The following is a 23,299-nucleotide window of genomic DNA, read 5'->3' as shown; positions in this document are numbered from 1 at the left end:
CGCTCCAATTTAACATCAGTAACTGACGAAATTGCAGTGCGCAGAAACTGAATTTGCAATATAAAGGCATCTATGCCCTAATTTTCATTACTAATTATGATATTCCTGCTTACTCAGTTTTCATCAGAAATAACTTGCTCCTGTTCTTCACATAAAAATGATTTCAAACTAAATTCCAGTAAATTTGTACATGAACGAAATAAATGGATGATCTAAGCGGCATCTTACACATTGATTTCTGAGGCAGAACGGTAGGACTTTATGTTCATGAAGTACATAGACAGAGCATTCAACCGTGCAATAGGAAACATCTCATTTGTTATGGGATATTTCTACGATGTTGTTGGTGCATAAAGTGATCGTTTTGAAGACCCATGTCTGCCTTGTGTTCAAATTTGTCCGATGTTTGCTGAAAATATTCTAAACAAAAACAGAGGTTCTCCGTAGCGAAGAGGATTAGTTGGCTTTGATCAACTGTCAACTTGAATCGAGCATGTTTGTGGCCATCATTCTGAGTTGAACAGGAATGGATAGTACAGACAGAACATATAATTGGCGCCAAAACATTGACACATCATAAAAATAATAACCAAGTATGCAAAATAATTAAAAAATACCATCTGTGAGGTTCAATAGAATGCATTGTTAATTAGTCTACGTTAGAGGAATGTTGCTTCTATGCTGGGCTAAAACCTGTGCTGGGGCTACTGACAACCACTCCAGCGATGTGATCTGCACTTGCCAGGATTCAGTATCCGAGTGAGAGAGGAGGTGGGAGTGGAGGGGAGGGGGGATGTGGTGGTGGTCGGGGAGTGGGGAATATGGATCTTAACCAGGTGTAACAGCAGCGGGTCTTTGAAGTTTTGAAATGTTCCCCTTGGATTTGCTGCTAGCTGATATGGCGCTAGCAATCCAAACACCCAAAAAGGGCCTTATAAACGCAGTTGAGAAGGGCGAATAATTGGTACAATAGGTACAGATATACTAACTACTATATAAAAAAAAAATACATTTAGCAGCCAATAAATGGCGCACTCACACTACAACTATGACACCCAAACAAACCTTTATAGTGCAAATGCAGCCTGAGCCCAGCATCAGGATGTGACCTGAACCTCAATCACGTGGACTGAAACGTCCTGGATTTGGGTCTCTTTGCTTCACTTCGGAATTACTATGGACCATGGCCTTGATTTATAGTCCAGGTTTAGCCCAGAACGGTTTGGATTTTGCCCGAAAGCTGAACCAGCGGGGACATAAAAGCTCCCCGGAACAACATCCGGAAATTACTGGATAGCAACGCATAGAGTATCTCAGTCGTTCTGTAAAAATCACCGTTCTTTTCCTATAGGCAATAAATCTATTATCATTTATTTGTAACAGGCAATTATACCCCTGACATCTACCTGCTCCCCGCTTTCCTTGTTTTGCTCAGTAGTAGAAGGGCGATCCAGCCTATTTGTTTTCCAGTTCTGAGTCTCTGGCCTTTGTTTTCCTTTACAGATGCAGACAGCCTTGTTACATATTTATATAATGTTTATTATATATTAATTTCAGATTGTCGAGCATTTAGAAGTTAAACCTTTAATTAGCATAGAATTACACACTTCCGACTAAACAACCATCGCCGAAGTATTAAAAACTAGAAAGTCAAGCAATGGAGATAACTAATGACATAGCAAAAATTACGCCATAAATAAATTGATCAAAAAGAGGTTTCCAATAGCAGAAATGAAAAATGAACAAAGATAAAATGGAAAGGATATTTAGGTTCTGTTCAGCAAAATGACTAATTGGTTGGGTATGCTGCATGGATTACAGGTTTTTCTCCTAGACTGACTAAAGGCATTACTTTCTACCACGTTACGTCCATTTTCAGACGGGTACGATATGGTTAATGTCTTGATGTCACCTTCATTCTATATCGCATCAAAGACTGACATATATCATTGGCATCAACCGTACAGTGCTACTGTATTTCCAATGGGGTCATTTTCCCCCTTCTGCTGTCGTATTGATCTGATTATACAATATTGCTCAACCTTTGGTGGACACAATGAGAAATGAACCGCTGGGCTCGGCTTCACCAACTATTGTCCTCCCTCTGCTACTTTTGTTTTTGCTTCATCCCTGTTTCACATTTAATCCCATTAATTGAAGCCTTACTTTAATGAATCATAGTCTGAATGTGACGGAGAGGGGAGCTTTCGACTCCACGAGTTTCGCTGGACTGACTGGTAAAGGCCAGTTTACTTGTGACCTCCAACATGTGAATGCTGCTCCTTGGTTACTCTTGATACAGGCTTGTTAAAGCGAAGTTTTTACGACCGTGCATCTTTTTACCTTTTTTTAAAAAAGAAAAGTAAGCAGTCTAGTCTGAATCACTCAGATTAATCTCTAGTTATGGATTTTGTGTTCTGAAGTTGTCTTAAAGCTCGATTTGAAAAGACATTCGGTAATTGAGCTTTAGGCAGTACTTGTCCTGTTTGTTAAACCTTATTCTGATTCTTGACATGATATGAAGACAATGCTACGCTGGAAAGTATTACAATATGCCTTATACTTCCAAATCTCAGCTCTTTCTTTAAAAAATGGAAACGGAAGATTACAATGTGTAGAAACTGTACAAGTTAGTTAGCATCATGAAATGGTTAGGCACAGAGGGAGGCTTTTCGGCCCTTCGTATCTATGCCGACTTTCTGCAATCAGATAATTGTGAATCATTTCGGTTAAAATGATTTTAGCAACAAATTTAAATAATTACATACACACATACATTTGGTCAAGTAAAAATAAAGCTATTTATTGTTGAAGCCAGCCAAAATGACCAGATAAACTATCAAGATTCGTAAATTTCGCCAAGAGTGTGAAACACAATAACTATTGGGACTGCTTTTCACTGGCACAAAATAGTACATTTGTTTTTGAAAACGAAAATATTTACAAAAAAAACAACGTCAATTCCGCACTTTCCCGTCTGTATTTGGTGTTCATATCTACGATTTTTACATGCATCTTTCCTGTGTTTCGCGCTTGCACCTCCCGCTTTTATAGCTTTCATTATTTTAATGACACTGGAATGTATCAATGGAGTCAATAAACTAAAATCCATTCTCTTGCTTTTCTTATATCTAAAATAAAATTCTGTCCTTAAATATGATAATATCATATATTCCTCTTCCAAGCTATCATAAGCGCCTAACGCATTTAGAATGAAATAAAGTTATGACAAAATGCATTTGTATATTGTGGTTTGTGGCCATTGCAAAATGTTAAATGTAAAGTGATAATGTGTGCATCACAATAGCCCATTCCCTTAGTTTGTTTTTGTCTTGAGTCGGCATTACAATCTGTCACAGTTCGAGTTCAGTTATGAGAGGTCATGTGCCGCGAAAGGTGGTGGCGCTCCCTAAAGGATTCATTGCAAATGGGACATTTAAGCTTTTCCTCTCTTCGCCTTTTCACCAGAGGCTCCATGGCATACTCCTTTTTGTGGTGCGATCTCATGTGGTACACTAAATCGGATGTCATCCTGAAAGAAGCGTTGCATTTGGCACACCAGTTCTGCGCCGGTAAACAAAAGGACGTGAATGAAGGAGGAAGAAGGGTCAGCGCGGATGGGACTTGCAGCTGAATGGGCCCAGAAGCCTTTGGCCAAAAGGCGGTGGCATATACGAAAGGGCTTTGTTTGGCCAGACCCCCTTGCATGTTACAATTGCCGTTAACATCTGCGCTCTGGAGCTTTGCAGCTAAGGCATTCGCTTGATAAAGCCTCCCAGAGTCACCAACGGCAGGGTGACACTCTAAGCCCGGAATCACTTTTTGCGACACTAAGAGTGGAGATAGCTGAGTAAACGACCTGGCCGGCTGAGAAAATGCACTCTTCCTTTCCTCAGTCCCACAAAGCTGAGAGACGCTCCGAAACGCGCTTCCCATGGCAATGTTGTCCAGGCACGAAGGGACTTGTGTTTCAGTCAGAACAGACTTGATGTCAATCGGCTTCTCGGAAGAGCTAGTGTTCGGTGCTGCGCCATTCTTGTTGTCTGTGTCCGAAACGTGGTCCTTTGGAGTCTGTTTAAGGTTAAGTGAAGTTCGTTTCACTTCGAAGAAGGCGCTTCGTTTAACATCAGTAGACTCTGGACTAGATGGTGTCATTAGCCTTCCATTTTCTCTCAGATTGAAATAACTCCCTCTGAACTGTTGGGAAGGGCAGAGAAGATTTTCTCTTGGCATAACCAGTGATCTATCTGCAAGTTTTGCAGTGTGCAGCATATTGTCATTTTTTTCTTCCGCTTCGTCGTATTTTCTTTTATTTTCATTTATGCTTTCAGTTTCTCGACGGTTCCTAACGTTTTCTCTCGGATTTTCCATATCCCTGGCGAGATTGTGGAAATCTGTAATGGTTTTATTATTTTCTACATTAGCAAAGGCTGATTGTCGCTCCGATCGACTGAATTTAACACTTGACCCGACAGCAGTTTGATGGTCACGGTCTCCGCTGCTCTTCACGTTCTCATCCGAGGCAATACAACCCAGTCTCTTCTGACAGCGGAATCGCAAATGGGCTAGAAAGGGATATTCACATTGAAAGCGCTGGCTGCAGTCCAGACATGTGTACGGCGAGGATCCTGTGTGAATGAAGCACATTAAGATGAGATTACACACTCCTACAAGTCAATCGTCTTCCAGCGTTCACTGATTTAATAGCCAACAGTAAATCATGAGGTTAAAAGCACAGGTTTTATATGTATAAAATATTTCAGTTCGGCGATAAATAATTCATTGGCATTATAATAATTGCATTGACCTATTTCTCTCCTCTTAGACAACTCATTGGTTTAACCCAATCATCTTATTTCTCATGAAAGGTCACGACCTGAAACATTAACTCTGTTTCTCTCTCCACAGATGTTGCCAGACCTGCTGAGTATATCCAGCATTTCTGTTTTATTTCTCATTTCCAACATCTGCAGTATTTTGCTTTTGTGTCCTTTTATTTCTAGCTGAGTAACCCTTTATTTACTTTGACGCTGTATGTACACTTCTCCATACAAAACGTGTTCCTCCATTCTCCTGTCTAGCTGTCTCCATCTATTCTACCACCTCTGTTCTTTTCACCTGTCCACGTCCCAATGTCATTCATCCATCTATCTATCTATCTATCTATCTATCTATCTATCTATCTATCTATCTATCTATTTATCTATCTATCTATCTATCTATCTATCTATCTATCTATCTATCTATCTATCTATCTATCTATCTATCTATCTATATCGATCTATCTATCTATGTCATTCATTCATCTATCTATCTGCCATTCATCTATCTGTCCATCTGTCATCCATTCATCTATCTATCTATCTATTTATCTATCATTCATTTATCTATCTATTTATCTAGCATTCATCTATCCACCTATCTATCCATCTAACTATCTATCTATCTATCTATCTATCTATCTATCTATCTATCTATCTATCTATCTATCTATCTATCTATCTATCTATCTATCTTTCCATTTTTCTAAGTTGCTTGAGCAGTTGAATCTAACGTATGTATTCGCCTTTTTGTCAAATTGGCCATCTTTTAATGAATCTGAAGAAAATTACATAATCTGTCCACAATTAACTCAGAAGAGTAAAAATTACTTCAGGAACATAAAATAATACAATTTTCTCCGCTACCATTTATATGGATAGATTGTTGTGTGTATCTCAATGTGAGTATGTTTTCTTTTGAGGAGGGAGATACATTTCAGCTGCAATGTCAGACTTTATACATCACAGCTCACCATTCATTTTGGCCTGTGCCCTGACGTTGCTGAGAAGCAGCAGCTCCAACAGTTCTTTTCCGTACCACACAAGTAATTCTTCGTCTTTGTCAATCCGCCTCAGAGACCGATAAAACAACTGGCCGTTTTTCACATAGGCCTCCAGGTTTTGTTCCTCTTTATCCCTGGCCGACTGGACAAGTCTGAGCCACATTAAACCCTCGGAGGAGCTGTTCGCTGCTGAAGTATCCACCTGCAGTGAAGTGCAAACGCAGAATATGAGCCACATGCAGGCTGAACACAGGCCAATTACCAATGGTCTAATGTATATCGTCTTTGCTGCAGCCGGCCCCCCTCACATTCCACAAACCATCAGTTAGCCAGGTTGGAGATCCCCGGACATGGTACAGTATAATTTAACACCAAGGAATCTCAAGGTCCGTTTTAGTGTTTAGCGGGATAATATACAATATTGCTGAATATCATGAAAGTAAATACGTAGGTGATTTACTAGGTACTACGTCTACTTCAAATTTGAACCAGCACTTGTTAAATATTCAGCAGTACATCGCGGTCAGATTACGAGATCCGTGAACTTTGCGAGACTATACAGAGACTATATTCTTTTATATTCCTTCAATATGTTGAAAAGCCACGAAATGCAGCTCTATGTGAAATGGTCATGAAGAAAACGCTATTCAAAAAGTGGGGTGGGGGAGGGGTACGAAGTCAAGTGAACGCTCTATCATTTGTGCAGGTATTTGTGATGCCAAACACTCATAGGTCTTCTTCACGGCACTTGTGGAAGTTTAGTGTCCAAAATGACAGGCGAACCTTTAGCGGGTTTTACGTGCTTCTGCACTTTAGCCCACTATTTGCAGTTTGACAGCCCCCGCCCCACTACCTCAACAACCACAACCCCCGCTGTCCGGCGATGACCAACTATGTTTTTAACGCATTTTCTGTGCTATGAGGCAACGCGGGAGCGTAAATGAAGGAATCAGCCTAGATGCTAATGAATAAAGGGAACGGAACAAGTTAGGAAATGAACTATAGAAATAAACCATAGAGAAAAACATGCTGAAGTGCCAAATGGGGAAACGTGCAATGCGTGTAAATATGGAGGTCAGTAGGTGAGAAAAGCAGCAATACATGTAAAAAAGAAATTCAATCTTTTAGAGATCCTACATTGTGTAATGAGGATACAGAAGGTGAAACCAAGGAGGGGGGAGAGTGAGCAGGAGAGAATTAAAATTGACCCTACCCTAAAGATATAGGGCACCGTCCTTTTGTCGGCTGATTTAAGAGCAATGAAAGCGATGCTGTCATATAGGGACGTGTGGCTCAGTACGCAGGGTCCAAAGATGGCATTTTCTGGAATGTCACAGGTTGTATAGACGCTGGTGAAAATGTTGGTCAGACATTGCTGGACGGCTCTGCTGGCATCGCTCTCCCAAAACCCCTTGTGAACATTTGGATCTTCCATCGCCGGGGCTGGCTCTGGGCGGAAAGGGTATAAAAAGGTCACCTCAGTGCTTAAAGACATGCAAGAGTCACAATGCTTAAGCTTGAAAAATCTCGACAGTCGTGTTCGCCCTGATTATAGATTCAGACCTAATTTCTGAGGAAGCACACCGTAAGATTCCTGTATAAATTCAACATCTCGTGAAACCAGTGTACAAGCAAAGCCTGCTTGGTTTCGCCTGGGTTGTGTAAAATACGTATATATTTTTTCAAATATAAAGTTTTGCAGCGACAATGTTTCTGATTTTGACACGCCAGCAAGTCCTGGTTGTATCTGTCACCTTTTGTTCACTTCTGTTCGCGCGGATTTTATGATAAATGGTTCTGCTTCGATGTTCCCAATAAAACGTTGCCAGAGTGAGGTGCAAACGTTACCTGCCTTGTTCCTAGTTCGGTCCATTATTTTGGTTGAACGCAGAAGGAACCATTTATCAACAAACACCAAATGGCACTGTTCCGGTGTCTGGAGGTGCAGATGAAATGGATTGACAGTGTCCTGTCATTTTCAGTGATTTGATGTCAGATAACCTTTAGATCTTTTCTACAAGAAAGAACGTATGTCTTCTTCGTCCGCGCATCTCATTACCATAATACAGCCCTTTCCCTCTGAGACTTTAATTAAAAGCAGCAAGCAGAGTTAATTATTTTTACCTCGACACGGTTATTTATGGATGAGAATGAATCCCAGTTACCTTGTTCTACACAGGGGGAGATTCGGTCAAATGTGGCTTGTGAAATCTGAATTGGACGGGGTGGGGGTGGGGAGGGGGACAGAGTTTTGCATTGTTGGTATTCTTCGCAAGATTTTAAATGAGCTCAGGACCAATTTCCTGACTCACTCCGAAGTCACGGGGCATTTGTCAAAGCCCTGAACCTACATGGTTCAAACTTAGTCCATTTAAAGAAACAGAATTCGATCATATTTAATAATGTCTTGGTTAATCTGAGATTTTATCATGACCGAATCGTACCATTTTATATACCCCTTAATGTGGTAAATCATTTTTTAAAATAGGCAATACATAAACTGTGCATATGTAAAAATAGATTGACCGTAGCCCGATAAATCAGCAGTATTGCATCTAGATTTGAAAAAGACAAAAATGTTAAAGACAAGAATAGTCCCTTTATAACTTCCGCTCTCAACCTCAAATTCAAATATGATCCGCTTTACTTACAAACATTGGTAATGAGTGTGAGTAATCACCAATTCTAATGGTAACCAACTGGCATCCACCCAGTGCAGCCTTTCACTCCACAGTGATAGTGGAATCGTGAGTACGATTTGAACCGAGCCAAGAGGATAAATGTGCTTTCTCTGAACTTGAAGAGTCACTAGTAACATCTCCTGAGCGCAGTACTGAAGCTGTTCCACAAAACCTGCTCATACACTTTACAGAAAGTGATACTGTATACGCCTTACCTGATGGTGTGAACAGCGAAAGCTCTTCTCCACGTCTCTCTCCCCCTGCCCAGATATTTTTGTTTGCAAGAGAATAAAAATGCAACATATGCTGCAAACTCATTTCGCCAATCTTTTATTGTGAATGAGGTCGCGCGTCGCTTGGGGCGTCCAAAAAAAATAGAAGACGCCTTAATGAATATGCATTTCTTTCCATCCTCAGCAGAGCAAATCAGCGTTTAGGACGAAGGAAAACAAAACAAAAAGGTAAAGACTCACCAGAAAAAAACGACGGGATTTGTTTAAAAGATCTCTTTCTTTGCTCTTTATTTTTGGGGGGATGTGTGCAGGAGGAGGTAGGAGCAGCAGCTGGAGACGCAGCGCTCTCTCTCTGTGCTGTCAGTGCAGTGGCATCGTTGGTGAAAGTGACGGTGATGTTGCGCTTCCGATGCAGAGAGAGAGAGGGAGAGAGGAGCCGTGGAGAGTTACATATGGGCCCGAGCGTAAGTGGCAGACACTTTGGTGGAGATAATCTATCCAATGACGCGTGACACTCCAGCCCCCCACTCACGCCACACACACACACACACTCCCCTCCCCCTCCCGAGCCGACCACCCGCTCCTGCTCCCCATTGGCCAGCGGGCGGCCGCTGTTGGTGGCGGCTCATGCACTGCTGCACCTGCCGCGCACCGGCGCTCTGTCACCCGCATCGCCCCCGCCCCCCCCCCCCACCCCCGGCACTACACGCGCACACGTGCGTACGCGCTCGCGCACACGCGCCGGGTCGGATTGGACGGCTGGCGCCGAACGCCTTCGTGGTTAGTCGGTCTGGCCGGCGGCGCGCGGAGGGGGGAAAGGCGCGGCTTGGACAGGATGGAGGGAGGGAGCGAGGATGCTCGAGCTCGGCTCGGTTACCCGGGTTAAGGGCTGGAGAAAGCCGAGCGAGGAGCAGGGGGAGCGGAGCTCGGCTGTCACTCCACCCCTCCCGCACCCACCATGGGCAATAATGAGCCTAATTTATCCATTTGAGGGAAAAATATGCATCACCCAAAACGAGAGGCAACAGAATTCTACACACACTGGGTGGGGCGGGGGGTTACAATTTCTCATTTTACACCGATGGCAGATAACATTCTGGCTATCATGGATCATAAACCATTCAGTAGGCGTATTTTTGTTGCTTTTGTCACAAGTACATTAAACATTTACTTCAAAAGTGTCTCGGGATGACTGATCCTTACCACTGTAGGACTTTATAAAAATATAGAGGTAGGGGTTTATTCTTCATTTTAAGTGAGATACTGACTAACTTTCTGACATGAGAAATAGCAAAGTGAGTTTGGTCCCAATTGAGCCTCTTTGGAAATGTAGGTGTAACTAAAATGTATTATATACAATACATGCTTTCCCTATGGGCTATATAACTTGCAATACTGGATTTTCCATAAATTACTTGCATTAAAAACAATAGTCAGAATAATGGAGACCCATATAGCAAATAATCTAAAATAACATTATAAAGTAATATTTAGGTTTTAGAAAGCGTATGCTCAACGCATTATTTTTTGCTACTTCTAGCTGCCAAATCTTCTAATTAACTGCAGAATATATGGTAATTAATAAAATTAATTTTCTACCAGTCGGACGTAATCTGTAATTACACGTATTGTGAAAGTGCCGATACCAATTTACAGAAAGAGATTCAGGATTGGTGATTTTGGCAGAGTTGTCGCCCCTTTTGATTATCAACTTGAACTGAATCTCACCATTCTGTGGGATGGTTTACACACATCGTGAAGATCCAAACTTTATCTTTATAGCTCAGGGTAATCCGAGGCTCCACCATAATAGAGATTAAAGTGCCACTACTGTATCAGGTGCAAACAGAGCTTGTGTTGTGGTAACTGCTGGGAGAATCATACTGGCGTTCAATTTCTTGCATCCAATGCAGATTTCAGGGTGCTGGCTAAATCCGTTGTCTAGCTGGCTTTCGTGTGGTTCAGAATAAAGGTAATGGTATGGGTTCGGCTCCCGTTCTAGCTGGGATGGGGATCTGCCTCCCCTTCCTACCCCGGAGAGTAGAAGGCAGTGGCAAGCCACCACTGAGAAAGGCTGCCAAGACATACGGCTCCGGATGAAGCACCAGCAGACAATGATGGAGCACTCATGGAATGGAATTCTGATTTTACTGTAATTTCTAAATCTATCCAGAATCCCCATTACCCTGGACAACTGATGTTTGAGCACATGAGATATATATTTGAATATACGTCAACCTACAGAATGATAAAATTATTTCTACATGCTAGGTATATACACACACGCAACACGCGTGTGTTCTATAAGTAGTTTTGAAAACACCTACGGGAATGTGCATGCATGCATTTAAGCAGGTAAATAAAAATATACACATATCGACATGCAGGCAGTTGCATAATGCACATGCGTACATAAACACACACACATTTATAGTATTTTCATATAACGCATATAAACATTCTCCATAAATGTGTAGCCAAACAGTTATACACCGTATGTATACACACATTTCATGAATATTTAAATCGGAGCTGTAATTATAAAATACCCTCACCCCCCCCTGAAGATGTTCACTTAGAAAACAACACATTTTTTGTAAGCTTGCGGTTTATACATTAAACATCAAGTTTCGTGTCTTATTTTATAATATTAACTAACTGAGTGCACTATAGTGATTGCCCGCAATATTACGCCTGGGATGTTGCTATGTAAACAATTCCGTGGCGATATTATCTTTTCAATGAGTGCATTTTGTGAATCAAGTGTGAAATCTGGAAGCTGTCACTCAAAACATTATTTTGCTGCTGCTGTATTTTCAGAATTACTGAAAACTCTACGCTGAATTAAAACATAATGAACATTATACAGCTTCAAGTGGGGCATCAAACTGGAACTAATAGTGGCTTGCGTGCCAAACCATAGACATCACGTAGTGATAAAAATATGAAAATATTGAATTTAATTTGTTGTGTTTATGTGGTGGCTGTGAGTTGCAGAAGGAATATATAAACTCACACTGCATAACCCAATGAAAAGCACACAGACGCACATGCTACTAGGGCAGCATGCTGTTCGAAATTACACCATGTCTACTTCTGGTATTAATTTTGCTATAATCAAAGAGTATGTTTTGCCATGATAACTTGACAGTTAACAAAAGTAAACAGCATTTAGATGCTTTACCCAACATCATTCATTTTGTCAGGTTTGAAATGTGACGCTTTCAGCCTTTCGGTTAAAGAATGCGAGAGAAATAAAAAAAGACAATACAGAAAAGATGAGTTGCTGCATTTTTTCTCCATATTTCAGACATATAACACACAAAACGATTGCTATGTCATCATCATAAATCTCTGCCCCCCCCCCACCCCCACCACATTGTGCCCCTGACCAACGATGCATGATAAAACCCTTTTCCATAAAGTATTCAGTATTAAAACCACAAAGCTCACCCAATCAGTAGCCATCTGCCTCCACTATAACAGCAACGTGTGTGATGAGGGATGGCAGCCAGAGCAGAGACACAACCATGCACCAAACAGGTTTACAGGATCGAAACTGGTTGCAAACCACTATATTAGCACAGTCTCCAGTAAACAATCCCAACTGCATGGGGCGCAAGCAAGGGCGACTCATGTAAATAAAGTTATTTATGCATTCTCTAATTGCAGGCCCATCACTGTGATAAGATTTTTTCACTAAATGCAACAGCTAAAAGCCGATTTGATTGGTACCCCTTCCTTTAGATTCTTACTTAATGACATTTAGGTTTACCGTCGTGGCGATTCTCTGCCTTTCGAAAGAATTGTTCAACTTTAGCTATCCTAGAATAAATTGTGAACAAAGTCATGAATCTAAGCGGGTTCGTTAGAGGCTGATGAAACATAAAAATGTTAACTGGGGACATGTTACCAAAATATACTCAAGTCCCCAAAAATAGCCTTTTTATAGGATGTGGACAAAAGTTACAATCTGTCTTGTACGTTCTGACCAGTAATCCCATTGCTAAAGAATATATAATAAATTGACAAGTAAGATAATGACAACTTCGGTAAATTGATTTATTGAAATCGAGAGTAGTACTCTACAGTCGGTACCCAACTGGTTTCAGTGTGTGGTGTATGGTGATCTTGCGACCGCAGCTGCAGTGTGTCAGTTACAGCTGCTGCGAGTGTTTCAGTGCAGCTCACAGTAAAAAGGGCTAAGATTAATTGCACAAAACTTTTCCCCTCACACAGAGGCTTTCGCTTGATCAGCCATATATAAATAAAGTACGATTGTTGCAGGAAACGCGGCTCGACGGCCACTATTATGCTTAGAGAGAGCAGTTTAGTTGCAAATAGAGCATAAGGCTATGTTTAATGGGAATGGAATTTAATCTGGCAATTAATTTATTCAACAATGTCACATGCACAGAACCATACAAATATTCAGGGCATTATCTTAAAATAGATATCAAAATTTATATTGTTTGGGGTTAATCATCTCTGCATAAACAACCGAAAGGAAATTCGGTCCATCTACTTCTTCTAAGCTCAGCACCATCTCCATAGGCTTTACCTATGTCATATGCTGCTATTATCGGTGTCTTAAACTCCATATTAATACCGAATGGAATTACATTATGCCCTTTTTAAACTGATCATGAATTGCAGCGTTTTCGGCCTAGTAATTGTCATATTTATTAAGCAAGCACGCAAACGTGTTCTGTAAGTTATGTGACATATTTCACACATTGCATTACTTCAGGTTAGCTATACATTCCTTCGCAGTGAAATACTACTTTCATTCCATCTTTTATTATTGATTCCTTATTTTAAATAAGTTACTGTCATCTAATAGAAACGTGTCTACTAAAAAAAAAGAATACTATTGAATAGTGGTGTGTAGATTTAATAGGAGGGTTAGAACGATACAGTATTTCTTAATTACTTATTATAATAGCTGTGTAAGATAATTTTTGTCAATGTTAGCATGGTCTAAGTACGTGCCTAACCGTCAAGTAACTTTGGATCACCTATTATTTCCAATAGCCTGCAAGCATTTTCAAAAGTTAATTTTTTTGCTCGATTTTCAGCAGTAAGAAGGATATCCAACAAAGCAGCAGATACATCAGTGATATTTTCTTATAAGTAATGATCACAACTAATCGGTTCGAATAATAATACTTTTACTCTTAAAATAACCAAAGCAGAACTGCAATGGTTGGAATGGTCAAAAAATGAAAGTCATTCATTGCCAGAATTACAAATGCGTTATATTGTGATTCCTTTCTGATCATGTCGCGGGTTAAGAGTAAGATGTGACATGTATGTTTTTCATAAGCATTTCGATTATGAAACTCATTCATCTTGACACTTGTACACAATAGATGAAAAGCGAGGAAAGTGATTTACTGTATATCGTTATGCTTATTTTGATATTATGCACTGTAAAAGTAAGTTTAAAAAAGAGGTCTAACTTATTCAATTGGCACAATGTATGTGCGTGTCTTACAAAGATCCCTACAATATTATCCAAAATGTTTATTTTCTTTGTATAATTACCAACACCTGACATTCCCACCTCTCCCATAATGGTTGAGTTACCTGCGAATGAAATGGGTAGCAGATAACATGACATTTCCTAACAGGTTTATAAACAAATTCAATTACATACCACTTTTACTTAACCAATACAGTTGAATTCTATTTTACAGGTAAGTTGAAAAAACAAGGAGGCAGTCCGGAAATTCCCCGTTTTATTTTGTTTAGGGAACCAAGTATAGTGACGTTTCAAAACTGCGTCACTTTTGGCACTTTAATGTTCAAGATATTGATTCCAGACCATAAATATCTCCTAAATTCCCGATGTAAATAACGTACCTTTTGAGCGCCAACCTTTTGCGTCTATTTCATCATGAATCACAAGTGTTATGTGGCTCAGCAAGCTCAGTACCTAGCCTAACAACTTTGCTGTTTTCAAATAAAAGTTTGCGATGTGCAAAATAATGCACTGTGCATTAGTTTATATGTTGAATGCATTGCACACAATCTAGTTCACATTTTCCTTTCAATATTATTGGAGGCTGGCCAGGTGGGTTGAAGAATCTCTTCCGTTCCTTTGCTTTCCTCTTATTGATAGTAGTAGCTTTACTATTAATATTATTGGATGCTATATTGCTAAGCCACAAAGCACTTTTGATGCCTCGCTTGCAGAAGTCATTACATTCAAACATTTTTAAATGAAGCAGAAATATATAAAATGTTGGTTCACGTAATACGTTTAATAAAGGGCAAAACTATCAGCTGAAAAGAATCCAACTTACCTTTTTATGTGTACTTAATTAATTTGTGCAATAAAATACTTCCAAGTCACTACTGTAGTTTGCAAAAAGTGTGAAAGATGTTCTTTCTGAAGTGTTCAATTGAGGCTTTTGTCCTCTCCCCAGTTGCGATATAATTAACCGCGTCTGCATGTATTCAGTCGTTTCGAGGCAACCAATCTGCTGAATAATTTGACTGTTAGAATTCAAACGACACGTCCCCTGCTCAGTAATGAACAAATTTATTTTCTCCAGTTTGTACCTCGCATCTCCTTCAATCAGAAAGAAATACAAAGCCGCCCCTTAATAAGTAGAGATTTGCTACATAATGCATACGTGAAGTAGAAGTTATAATTTTTTAAGTCTGTTTGGACTAAGTGTAATATTATCACACCCGACTTAATGATATAACTAAAGGTTTCAAGAATAAAGTGTTACCTTTGTATTTAGTGCTTAATTGTTTAAATCCAGTTGTTCAAAAGTAATCACAGCATCAAGTGACTTCAAATACTTGTATTTATACCATTATAGGATCCAACAGTGAGCACCTTGTAAACAAAGCATATCGTGCATTGTAACAAAAGATAGCTTCAACTGAACATGTTTCATACAATTTCTTTAACTTTGGTAACTACGGTAACCATAAAGCAACAAATACTGTGTCGGAAGTATAGATGAAATACAACATTAACAATAATTATATACAAAATGAAAATAATAGAATCCTGTTTTTGTAATAGATAAAGACCAACAAAAAGGTATTCATAAAGAAAACTTGTACAAAACAGTATGCCATTGCTAAGTTTATATAAAAACTCGAAAGTAGTATCCATGTTTACCTGTCAGAACTTTTCATTCATGTGCATTTACCTGTACTAAATGATCATTCTTCTAATTACGTCTAGTTCATCGAGTTCCTTAATGTTAATTAATCAAAAACATGACTATTTAATACAGAATTATATTGGATACGTAGAATTCGACTTACCCTTTAATCAGAAACAACCAAATGATGCTGGATCGTTTGTATTCCTATGATAAATCAGATTTTCAGTTCCTTAGCACTATGCACTAATAGAGATATCCTACATGCCATTCCTTTATCCCGAGACAATATCTGGATCTAAGTAATTGGAAACATAATATCCACCAGAAAATAAATATTCAAAGAAGCATTTGAAAAGTTACCTTGAATGAGAGAGCAAACGTGGCTAATGCATGCGCGTGGGCGTGAACATTTCTTTCCAAAGTAGAGTTTAGACAATCCCAGTTCCCAGTTTGATGAACTAGAGAGTGTGGCAAACGTTCAGCGCGTTGGTATTTAGTGGGGGTGGGGGGGGGGGGGGGGGGGCGGAATTTTAACCCATAAATGCAAGTTATCATGGTCTAGCAGCTAGGCATTGAACCAACCAATGTCATCCCGGTTACACAGATTCTTGAACATTTCCTTCGGCTACCGACAACACAAAATTAAGAATACACTCAGTAAAAATAGAATTTCCATTTCCTTATTTGATTTTCTCCCTAACAGCAAAGACGGCGTTGCCTGGCCTTGGTTTCTCCCCCAGGGTCCGTAAAAAATGAATAGCCTGGTTTCAAAATCACATTGACATAGAGACGTGGCTGTGCATTAACTTGATCTACTTTAATGACCATATATTGAACATCTGACCTTTCCATATTTAGGGACTTGGAGCTCAAATCGTACTTAACAAGGGGAACCAGTAAGTTAAACACCACCCAAATGACATTGAATTTGGACTGAATGTTAGACCACAAATGCGAGAATGAGACATTATTTACACTGAATACACAGTCATTGAGCCATGTGTTGACGACATTGCAGACAGTAAGGACCGGTTGAGAAATTTGCGTGTTCGTATTTCACAAAAGAGAATCTCGAAAATGAGAAAATAAAGAAAGCCTCGGCCGCACGAGATTCTGCACAGGAAATTGTTTTTTTGAAATTCCAGTGGAGGGCAGAAGAGTTGAAAGAATAAGTGAAGAACATCAAAATGTTGGCAGATTTAGTCTTCGTTTATTTGCTACTGGTTGTCTCCTGACATTCTTTAAAGTCTCAGTCCAAAGTTAATGACACCTATTAAATTTACGCGTGCGGTGTATATTTTATGGGATCAATTATTAGATTTTGGGGCCGTTTGTTAACTGGAGAATGCGGCTTGTAACCGAGGATGTGCCACAAATCCCAGAGCATTAGCATCCTCCACCCCTGCCTTGAAACATGACAGCGGAGGGCGCATGTGTTGCTATGTCTAACTTAATGGGCTGGCTGTGACAATGAGCAACTATTACAAGTTTGAAGAACCCCTCCTCTTCTAATTTTCCGTGATCGCGCCCGTGTACACGGCGACTGACCATCACCCAACGAGGAAATGCACGTAAGATCCACGGAAACAGACTTCACCGGTGTAGGCAAGGGCGTGTTACTATGTGGGACTGGTCATGTGGAATTACAATCGCGCTTTTCTTTTTCTTATAGGTGCGAGGGAAACTCGGATCTGATACTTGCTGAAAAATTCAAATGATCGCACAAAGAACCAACCACCAAAAATCCCTGCTGGCATATGGCTCTTCTTATGCCATATGCACCATCTTTCAGATTTGCTGGCACCGAAGCAATTGTGGTCAGCCTGCATGCTCGGGCCCTACCAGTGCTTTCGTTCTCTTTGGGAATAAAACATACAGAACATTTAATTAAAGTGTACTTTCTTTTTTCTATACCATACGTTAAGATATTGAATATGCATAAAATAATATAAGGGAATTTAAGAACATTATCCATTATTTGGACATTTCTGCGAAAAGTTTTATTTTAATACTAGTAAAGATGTACCAGGAGTAACATTTCATTTCAGTTCTGTCACATTTATGCAGTTTTGTCTTAAAGCAATAATGCCCTATTCTTAATTTCGATACGACCCAGTCGTGAGGCTGTAATCATACGTCCACCATTTCTGCCAACGCAAACTAGTTTCAGGTGGGCTTTGGTGTAAAGGTAGAGGTATAACTTCAGTCAGAACCCAATCCTGTACTAAAATGCACTCATGCAAAGCTGTTAGACTCTCTGCAGGAGAGAGAGAGAGAGAGGATGGGAGCAGAGTAATATAAAGAACAAGGCTGAGACTGAAGCAGTATAAAGAATAGGCCAGAAGTTGGAGTGGTATAAAGAGCGAGGAGGGGAGTGAAGCAGCATAAAGATTGAGTCCTGGAATGGAGCAGTTCAAAGAGTGAGGCCTGGAGTGGGGTGCTATAAAGAGCGGGTGTGACTGTGGCCGGAATTTTGCTGCCAAGGCCAAAAGTGACCCGCTTCAGCCAATCAAGTGGCTGCCAACCTATATAAGGCTGGCACCTCAGCAACCTCAACAGTACCACTGCTAGCACTGGCCATTCCTGTGGGATGATGGTGTATTGATGGGCATGTGCCCTCAAAGACAGGTAAGTGGGGTGTGAGGACAGGCAGCACCACTGCAGCAGAGGAAGTCATTGCCACAGGAGACCTCTCCATGGGTCACGGAGAGGCCTAAAAAGGAGCCCTCACCCCCTCACCACTAGAGCTTGCTGGGAGGCTGGCAGTCTGCCAGGTAGAGGCAGGCCTTCCCACCATGGCCAAAATGTCCATGGAAGTGGAGTGACCCTTAATTAGCCACTTAAGTAAATCAACTGGGCAAGCCAGCTGGCCTGTTACCTTACCCACTCCTGGCAAAATTGGTTGGAGGTGGGAATTAATTGGGTATCCCTGATGCCTCCTAGCACCATTTTACCAACCCTCCAGCTTCCAGCCCATCACCAATGGGTACAGAAAATTCCAACCTGTGAATCTGTGAATGGCACAGGAAAGAAAAAAATCACACAAGAAATCTTGGAGTGGTAAATCTACAGGTAAGAATTTAATTTAATTAACCTATAAAGTGAAATAATTCAATTAATTCATATAAAAACCAAAAAAAAACCCAATTGATAAAATATATAAACTTTAACTTGCCATATTTTATACATTGCATGTTGTAGAATTTATTAGATAATTATGATCAATGTTTTGTTCAGTAAGATTTAGCAGAACAAAGTTAAAATTAAATAAAGAGTTACTGTAACATTGAAGGGTTTGTAATTTTTCATTAAATTAAGATCTGAGGCATACAGATAATAAGAGTTAAGTCAAACATTTAAGTTAACATACCGATATATACCTAGTGATGTCAACACAAGGGAAAGATCATAAGAAATAGGAGCAGGAGTAGGCCATTTGGTCATCAAACTTGCTCCACCATTCAATAAGATAATGGCTGATCTGATTGGAGTCTTAACTCCACTTTCCTGCCTGTCCCCTATAACCCTTAACTCCCTGGTCAATCAAGGAACTGTCTAAAACAAAAATAAAAATACCTGGAAAAACTCAGCAGGTCTGGCAGCATCTGCGGAGAGGAACACTGTTAACGTTTCGAGTCCGTATGACTCTTCAACAGAACTAAGTAAAAATAGAAAAAAGGAACTGTCTAACTCAGCCTTGAATATATTCAATGACTCAGCCTCCGCAGTTCTCTGGGCAAGAGGTTTCCAAAAAATCATGATCCTCCAAGAGGAGAAGTTCCTCCTCACCTCAGTCTTAAATGGGAGGCCCCCTTTTTTTCAAATGTGCCTCCTAATTCTAGATTCCCCCAAGACAGGAAGCATCCTCTCATCATCTACACTATCAACCCTCCTCAGAATCTTATATGTTTCAATAAGGCTACAATCACATCTTATTCTCCTAAACTCCAATGATTTAGAACCAGCCTTTTCAGCTTTTCCTCATAAAACCCCTTCATCCCAGCAATCAGCTTTGTGAACTTTCTCTGAACAGCTTCCAGTGCAAGTATATTCTTCCTTAAGTGAAGAGACCAAAGCTGTACACAGTACACCAGGTGTGGTCTCACGAATCCCCTGTACAGCTGTAGCAAGACTTCCTTACTTTTATACTCCAGCCCCCTTTGCAATAAAGGAAAATATTTCATTTACCTTCCTAATTACTTGCTGTATCTACATGTTAACATTTTGTGATTCATGTACAAGGACACCCAGATCCTTCACTACTGCAGAATTTTGCAGTTTCTCTCCATGTAAATAATATTCTGCTTTTCTATTCTTCCTGCTAAATTGGACAACCTTACAATTTCCCACATTGTACTCCATCTGCCAAATTCTTGCCCATCCACTTAACCTATTGATATCCCTTTGCAGACTCTTTGTATCCTTTTCACAACTTTCTTTCCTATCTATATTTGTATCCTCAGAAAATTTGGCAACAATACACACAATCCCTGTATTCAAGTAATTAATAAAGGTTGAAAATAGTTGAGGCTCCAGCACTGATCCCTGTGACATTCCACTATTTATAGTCTGCCAATCTAAAAATGACCCATTTATACCAACTCTCGGTTTCCCATTAGTTAGCCAATCCTCTATCAATGCGAATATATTATCCACTACACTACTTTATCTTATGCAGTATCTTTTATATGGCACCTTATCAAATGCCTTTTGGAAGTCCATATACACTACATCTACTGGTTCCACTTTATTCACCCTGCTTGCCACACCCTCAAAGAACTCTAATCAATTTGTCAAACACGATTTACCTTTCATAATACCACAATGCCTCTGCCTGATTATGTTATGATTTTCTAAATGTCCTGCTACTGTATTCTGAATAATGGATTCTAGCATTTTCCCAATGGCAGACATTAGGCTAACTGGCCTGTTGTTTCCTGCTTTCTGCTTCCCTCATTTCTTGAATGGAGGTGTTACATTTCTGGTTTTCCAATCTGCTGGGCCCTTTCCAGAACCTCGGGAAATTTGGAAGATTACAAGCAATGCATCCATTATCTCTGCAGCCAGTTCCTTTAAGAACCTAGGATGCAGGCCATCAGATCCAGGCGGCTTGTCAACCTTTAGTCCCATTGCTTTTCCCCATGCTTTTCTCTAGTGATTGTGATTGTTTTAAAGTTCCTCTCTACCTTTTCCCCCCTCATTTTCTATTATACTTGGGATGTTTTTTGTGTCTCTTACAGTGAAGAGAGGTACAAAATACTTGTTTCAAATTTCTGTGATTTCCTTGTTTCCCATTATTTAAGTCCAAGTCTCACACTCTGAGCAACACTCGCTGTCACTACTTTTTTTTCTTTGTACATGCTTGTAGAAACTTTTACAGTCTGTTTTTATATTTCTTCCTACTTTTTCACTCACACTCCAATTTCTCCCTCTTTTTTTGTGGTCATCCTTTACTGGTTTCTAAAACCTGCTCAACATTCCAGGCTACCTCTAATTTTTGCAGAATTGTTCATCTTTGCTTTCAATTTGATACCATTCTTAACCTAAGGAGGTGATTGGTGAGTAGCTATGAAGTGCTTATTTAAGTCTTAAGCTTATTTCTCTTAATTTAGTTAATAGTCTAATAGATAGAAGTATGACAGGGCACCTCGGTCTCATGGAATACTCATTCTATTCCATGTGGCAACTCCAGGATGCTTCAGGTGTCCTAGACAACCTCAAGTGCTGCAAGTATAAACAGCTGGAGGAGCTTCAACTCCAGGGTTTGGAGCTTTTAAGCAGCAGCTGGCATCACTGCAGTACATTTATGAGACTTAAAGCTGCATGGATAGCACATTTCTGGAGATGGTCACCTCTCAGCTTAAGAGTGAGCAGGCAGAATTGGGTGGCTGCCAGAGAGTCAAGAGCATCCAGGAATGTAGTGTGGGATTCCCTTGAGGGCACCTCATTCTCCAACTGGTATTCAGTTCTCAATATTAGCGAAAGTGATGGTTCTTCTGGCAAATGTGATCAGAGCCAGGCTCACAAAATTTTAGAAACCAACAGAGGATGGCTAAAAAAGAAAGAGGGAGAAATTGGAGTGAGAGAAAAACTAGAAGGAAATATAAAACCAGACAGCAGAAGCTTCTACAAGTATATACAAAGGAAAAAGTGGCGAGAGTGAGCATTGCTCAATTAGACCGTGAGACTGGCAATTAATAATGGGAAACAAGGGAATCAGACGGTCAGATCAGCTGCAAAGAGGGGCAGAAGGAAGATTAGGAAAGCAACAGTAATCATGAATTAAATCGTTAACAGGCAGGCATTTCTGTACCCACAGATGTTATTCCAGGGTGGAATATTTCCAAAAATCCAAACCGAGGTTTTCCACCCATGGTGGTTGACAGGGCCCTCAACCGTGTCCGGCCCATCTCCCGCGCATCCGCCCTCACACCTTCCTCTCCCTCCCAGAAACATGATAGGGTCCCCCTTGTCCTCACTTATCACTCCATCAGCCTCCGCATTCAAAGGATCATCCTCCGCCATTTCCGCCAACTCCAGCATGATGCCACCACCAAACACATCTTCCCTTCACCCCCCTTGGCAGCATTGCACAGGGATCGTTCTCTCCGGGACACCCTGGTCCACTCCTCCATCACCCCCTACACCTCAATTCCCTCCCACGGCACCTTCCCATGCAACCGCAGAAGGTGCAACACCTGCCCCTTTACTGCCCCTCTCCTCACTGTCCAAGGGCCCAAACACTCCTTTCAAGTGAAGCAGCATTTCACTTGTACTTCCCTCAATTTAGTCTACTGCATTTGTTGCTCCCAATACGGTCTCCTCTACATTGGAGAGACCAAACGCAGACTGGGTGACTGCTTTGCAGAACACCTTCAGTCTGTCCGCAAGCATTACCCAGACCTCCCTGTCGCTTGCCATTTCAACACTCCACCCTGCTCTCATGCCCACATGTCCGTCCTTGGCTTGCTGCATTGTTCAAGTGAAGCTCAACACAAACTGGAGGAACAGCACCTCATCTTCCGACTAGGCACTTTACAGCCTTCTGGACTGAATATTGACTTCAACAATTTTAGATCATGAACTCTCTCCTCCATCCCCACCCCTTTCCAATTACCCCTCCCTTTTTTTCCAATAGCTTATATAGATTTTTCTTTTACCACCTATTTCCATTATTTTTAAATGTATTTCCATCCATTGTTTTATCTCTACCTTTTAGCCTTTTTTGATTCCTTCACCCCATCCCACCCCCACTAGGGCTATCTGTACCTTGCTTGTCCTGCTTTCTACCCTTAATTAGCACATTCCTTAGATAATATCACCACCTTCAACACCTCTTTGTCCTTTTGTCTGTGACATCTTTTGGTTATCTCCACCTATCACTGGCCCTCTATCCAGCTCTACTTGTCCCACTCCCCCTTAAACCAG

General features: G+C 40.6%; 1 protein-coding gene across 3 annotated transcripts; it reads right to left on the bottom strand.

The window, feature by feature from the left end:
- Nucleotides 1–2,777: 2,777 nt before the first annotated feature.
- Nucleotides 2,778–15,880, bottom strand: prdm8b (PR domain containing 8b). 3 transcript variants are annotated; one of them, XM_078543757.1, is made up of 5 exons: nucleotides 15,482–15,880; nucleotides 15,047–15,223; nucleotides 7,038–7,273; nucleotides 5,795–6,026; nucleotides 2,778–4,628 (listed from the first exon to the last, which is right to left on the bottom strand). In XM_078543757.1, the coding sequence occupies exons 3-5, from the start codon at nucleotides 7,257–7,259 to the stop codon at nucleotides 3,367–3,369; spliced, it is 1,716 nt and encodes a 571-aa protein (XP_078399883.1). In that variant the 5' UTR covers nucleotides 7,260–7,273; nucleotides 15,047–15,223; nucleotides 15,482–15,880; the 3' UTR covers nucleotides 2,778–3,366. The 3 variants fall into 3 exon arrangements, with proteins under 3 accessions (XP_078399883.1, XP_078399874.1, XP_078399863.1); XM_078543748.1 differs by lacking the exons at nucleotides 15,047–15,223; nucleotides 15,482–15,880 and adding an exon at nucleotides 8,979–9,422; XM_078543737.1 differs by lacking the exons at nucleotides 15,047–15,223; nucleotides 15,482–15,880 and adding an exon at nucleotides 8,721–9,194.
- Nucleotides 15,881–23,299: the final 7,419 nt, after the last annotated feature.

Source organism: Cetorhinus maximus, chromosome 1 (assembly GCF_964194155.1).
Source record: "Cetorhinus maximus chromosome 1, sCetMax3.hap1.1, whole genome shotgun sequence".
Classification (NCBI taxonomy): domain Eukaryota; kingdom Metazoa; phylum Chordata; class Chondrichthyes; order Lamniformes; family Cetorhinidae; genus Cetorhinus; species Cetorhinus maximus.
This window is presented reverse-complemented; position numbering and strand designations above follow the sequence as displayed.

What these genes read in the sequence shown, in the direction of transcription:
- prdm8b (XM_078543737.1), bottom strand. Translation starts at nt 8,823, where the DNA reads ATGAGTTTGCAGCATATGTTGCATTTTTATTCTCTTGCAAACAAAAAT. An exon ending in TTCGCTGTTCACACCATCAG is followed by an intron (nt 7,274 to 8,720) that starts GTAAGGCGTATA and finishes CTTTCCGCCCAG; the next exon opens with AGCCAGCCCCGGCGATGGAA. An exon ending in CGGTGCCCTATATCTTTAGG is followed by an intron (nt 6,027 to 7,037) that starts GTAGGGTCAATT and finishes ACTTCACTGCAG; the next exon opens with GTGGATACTTCAGCAGCGAA.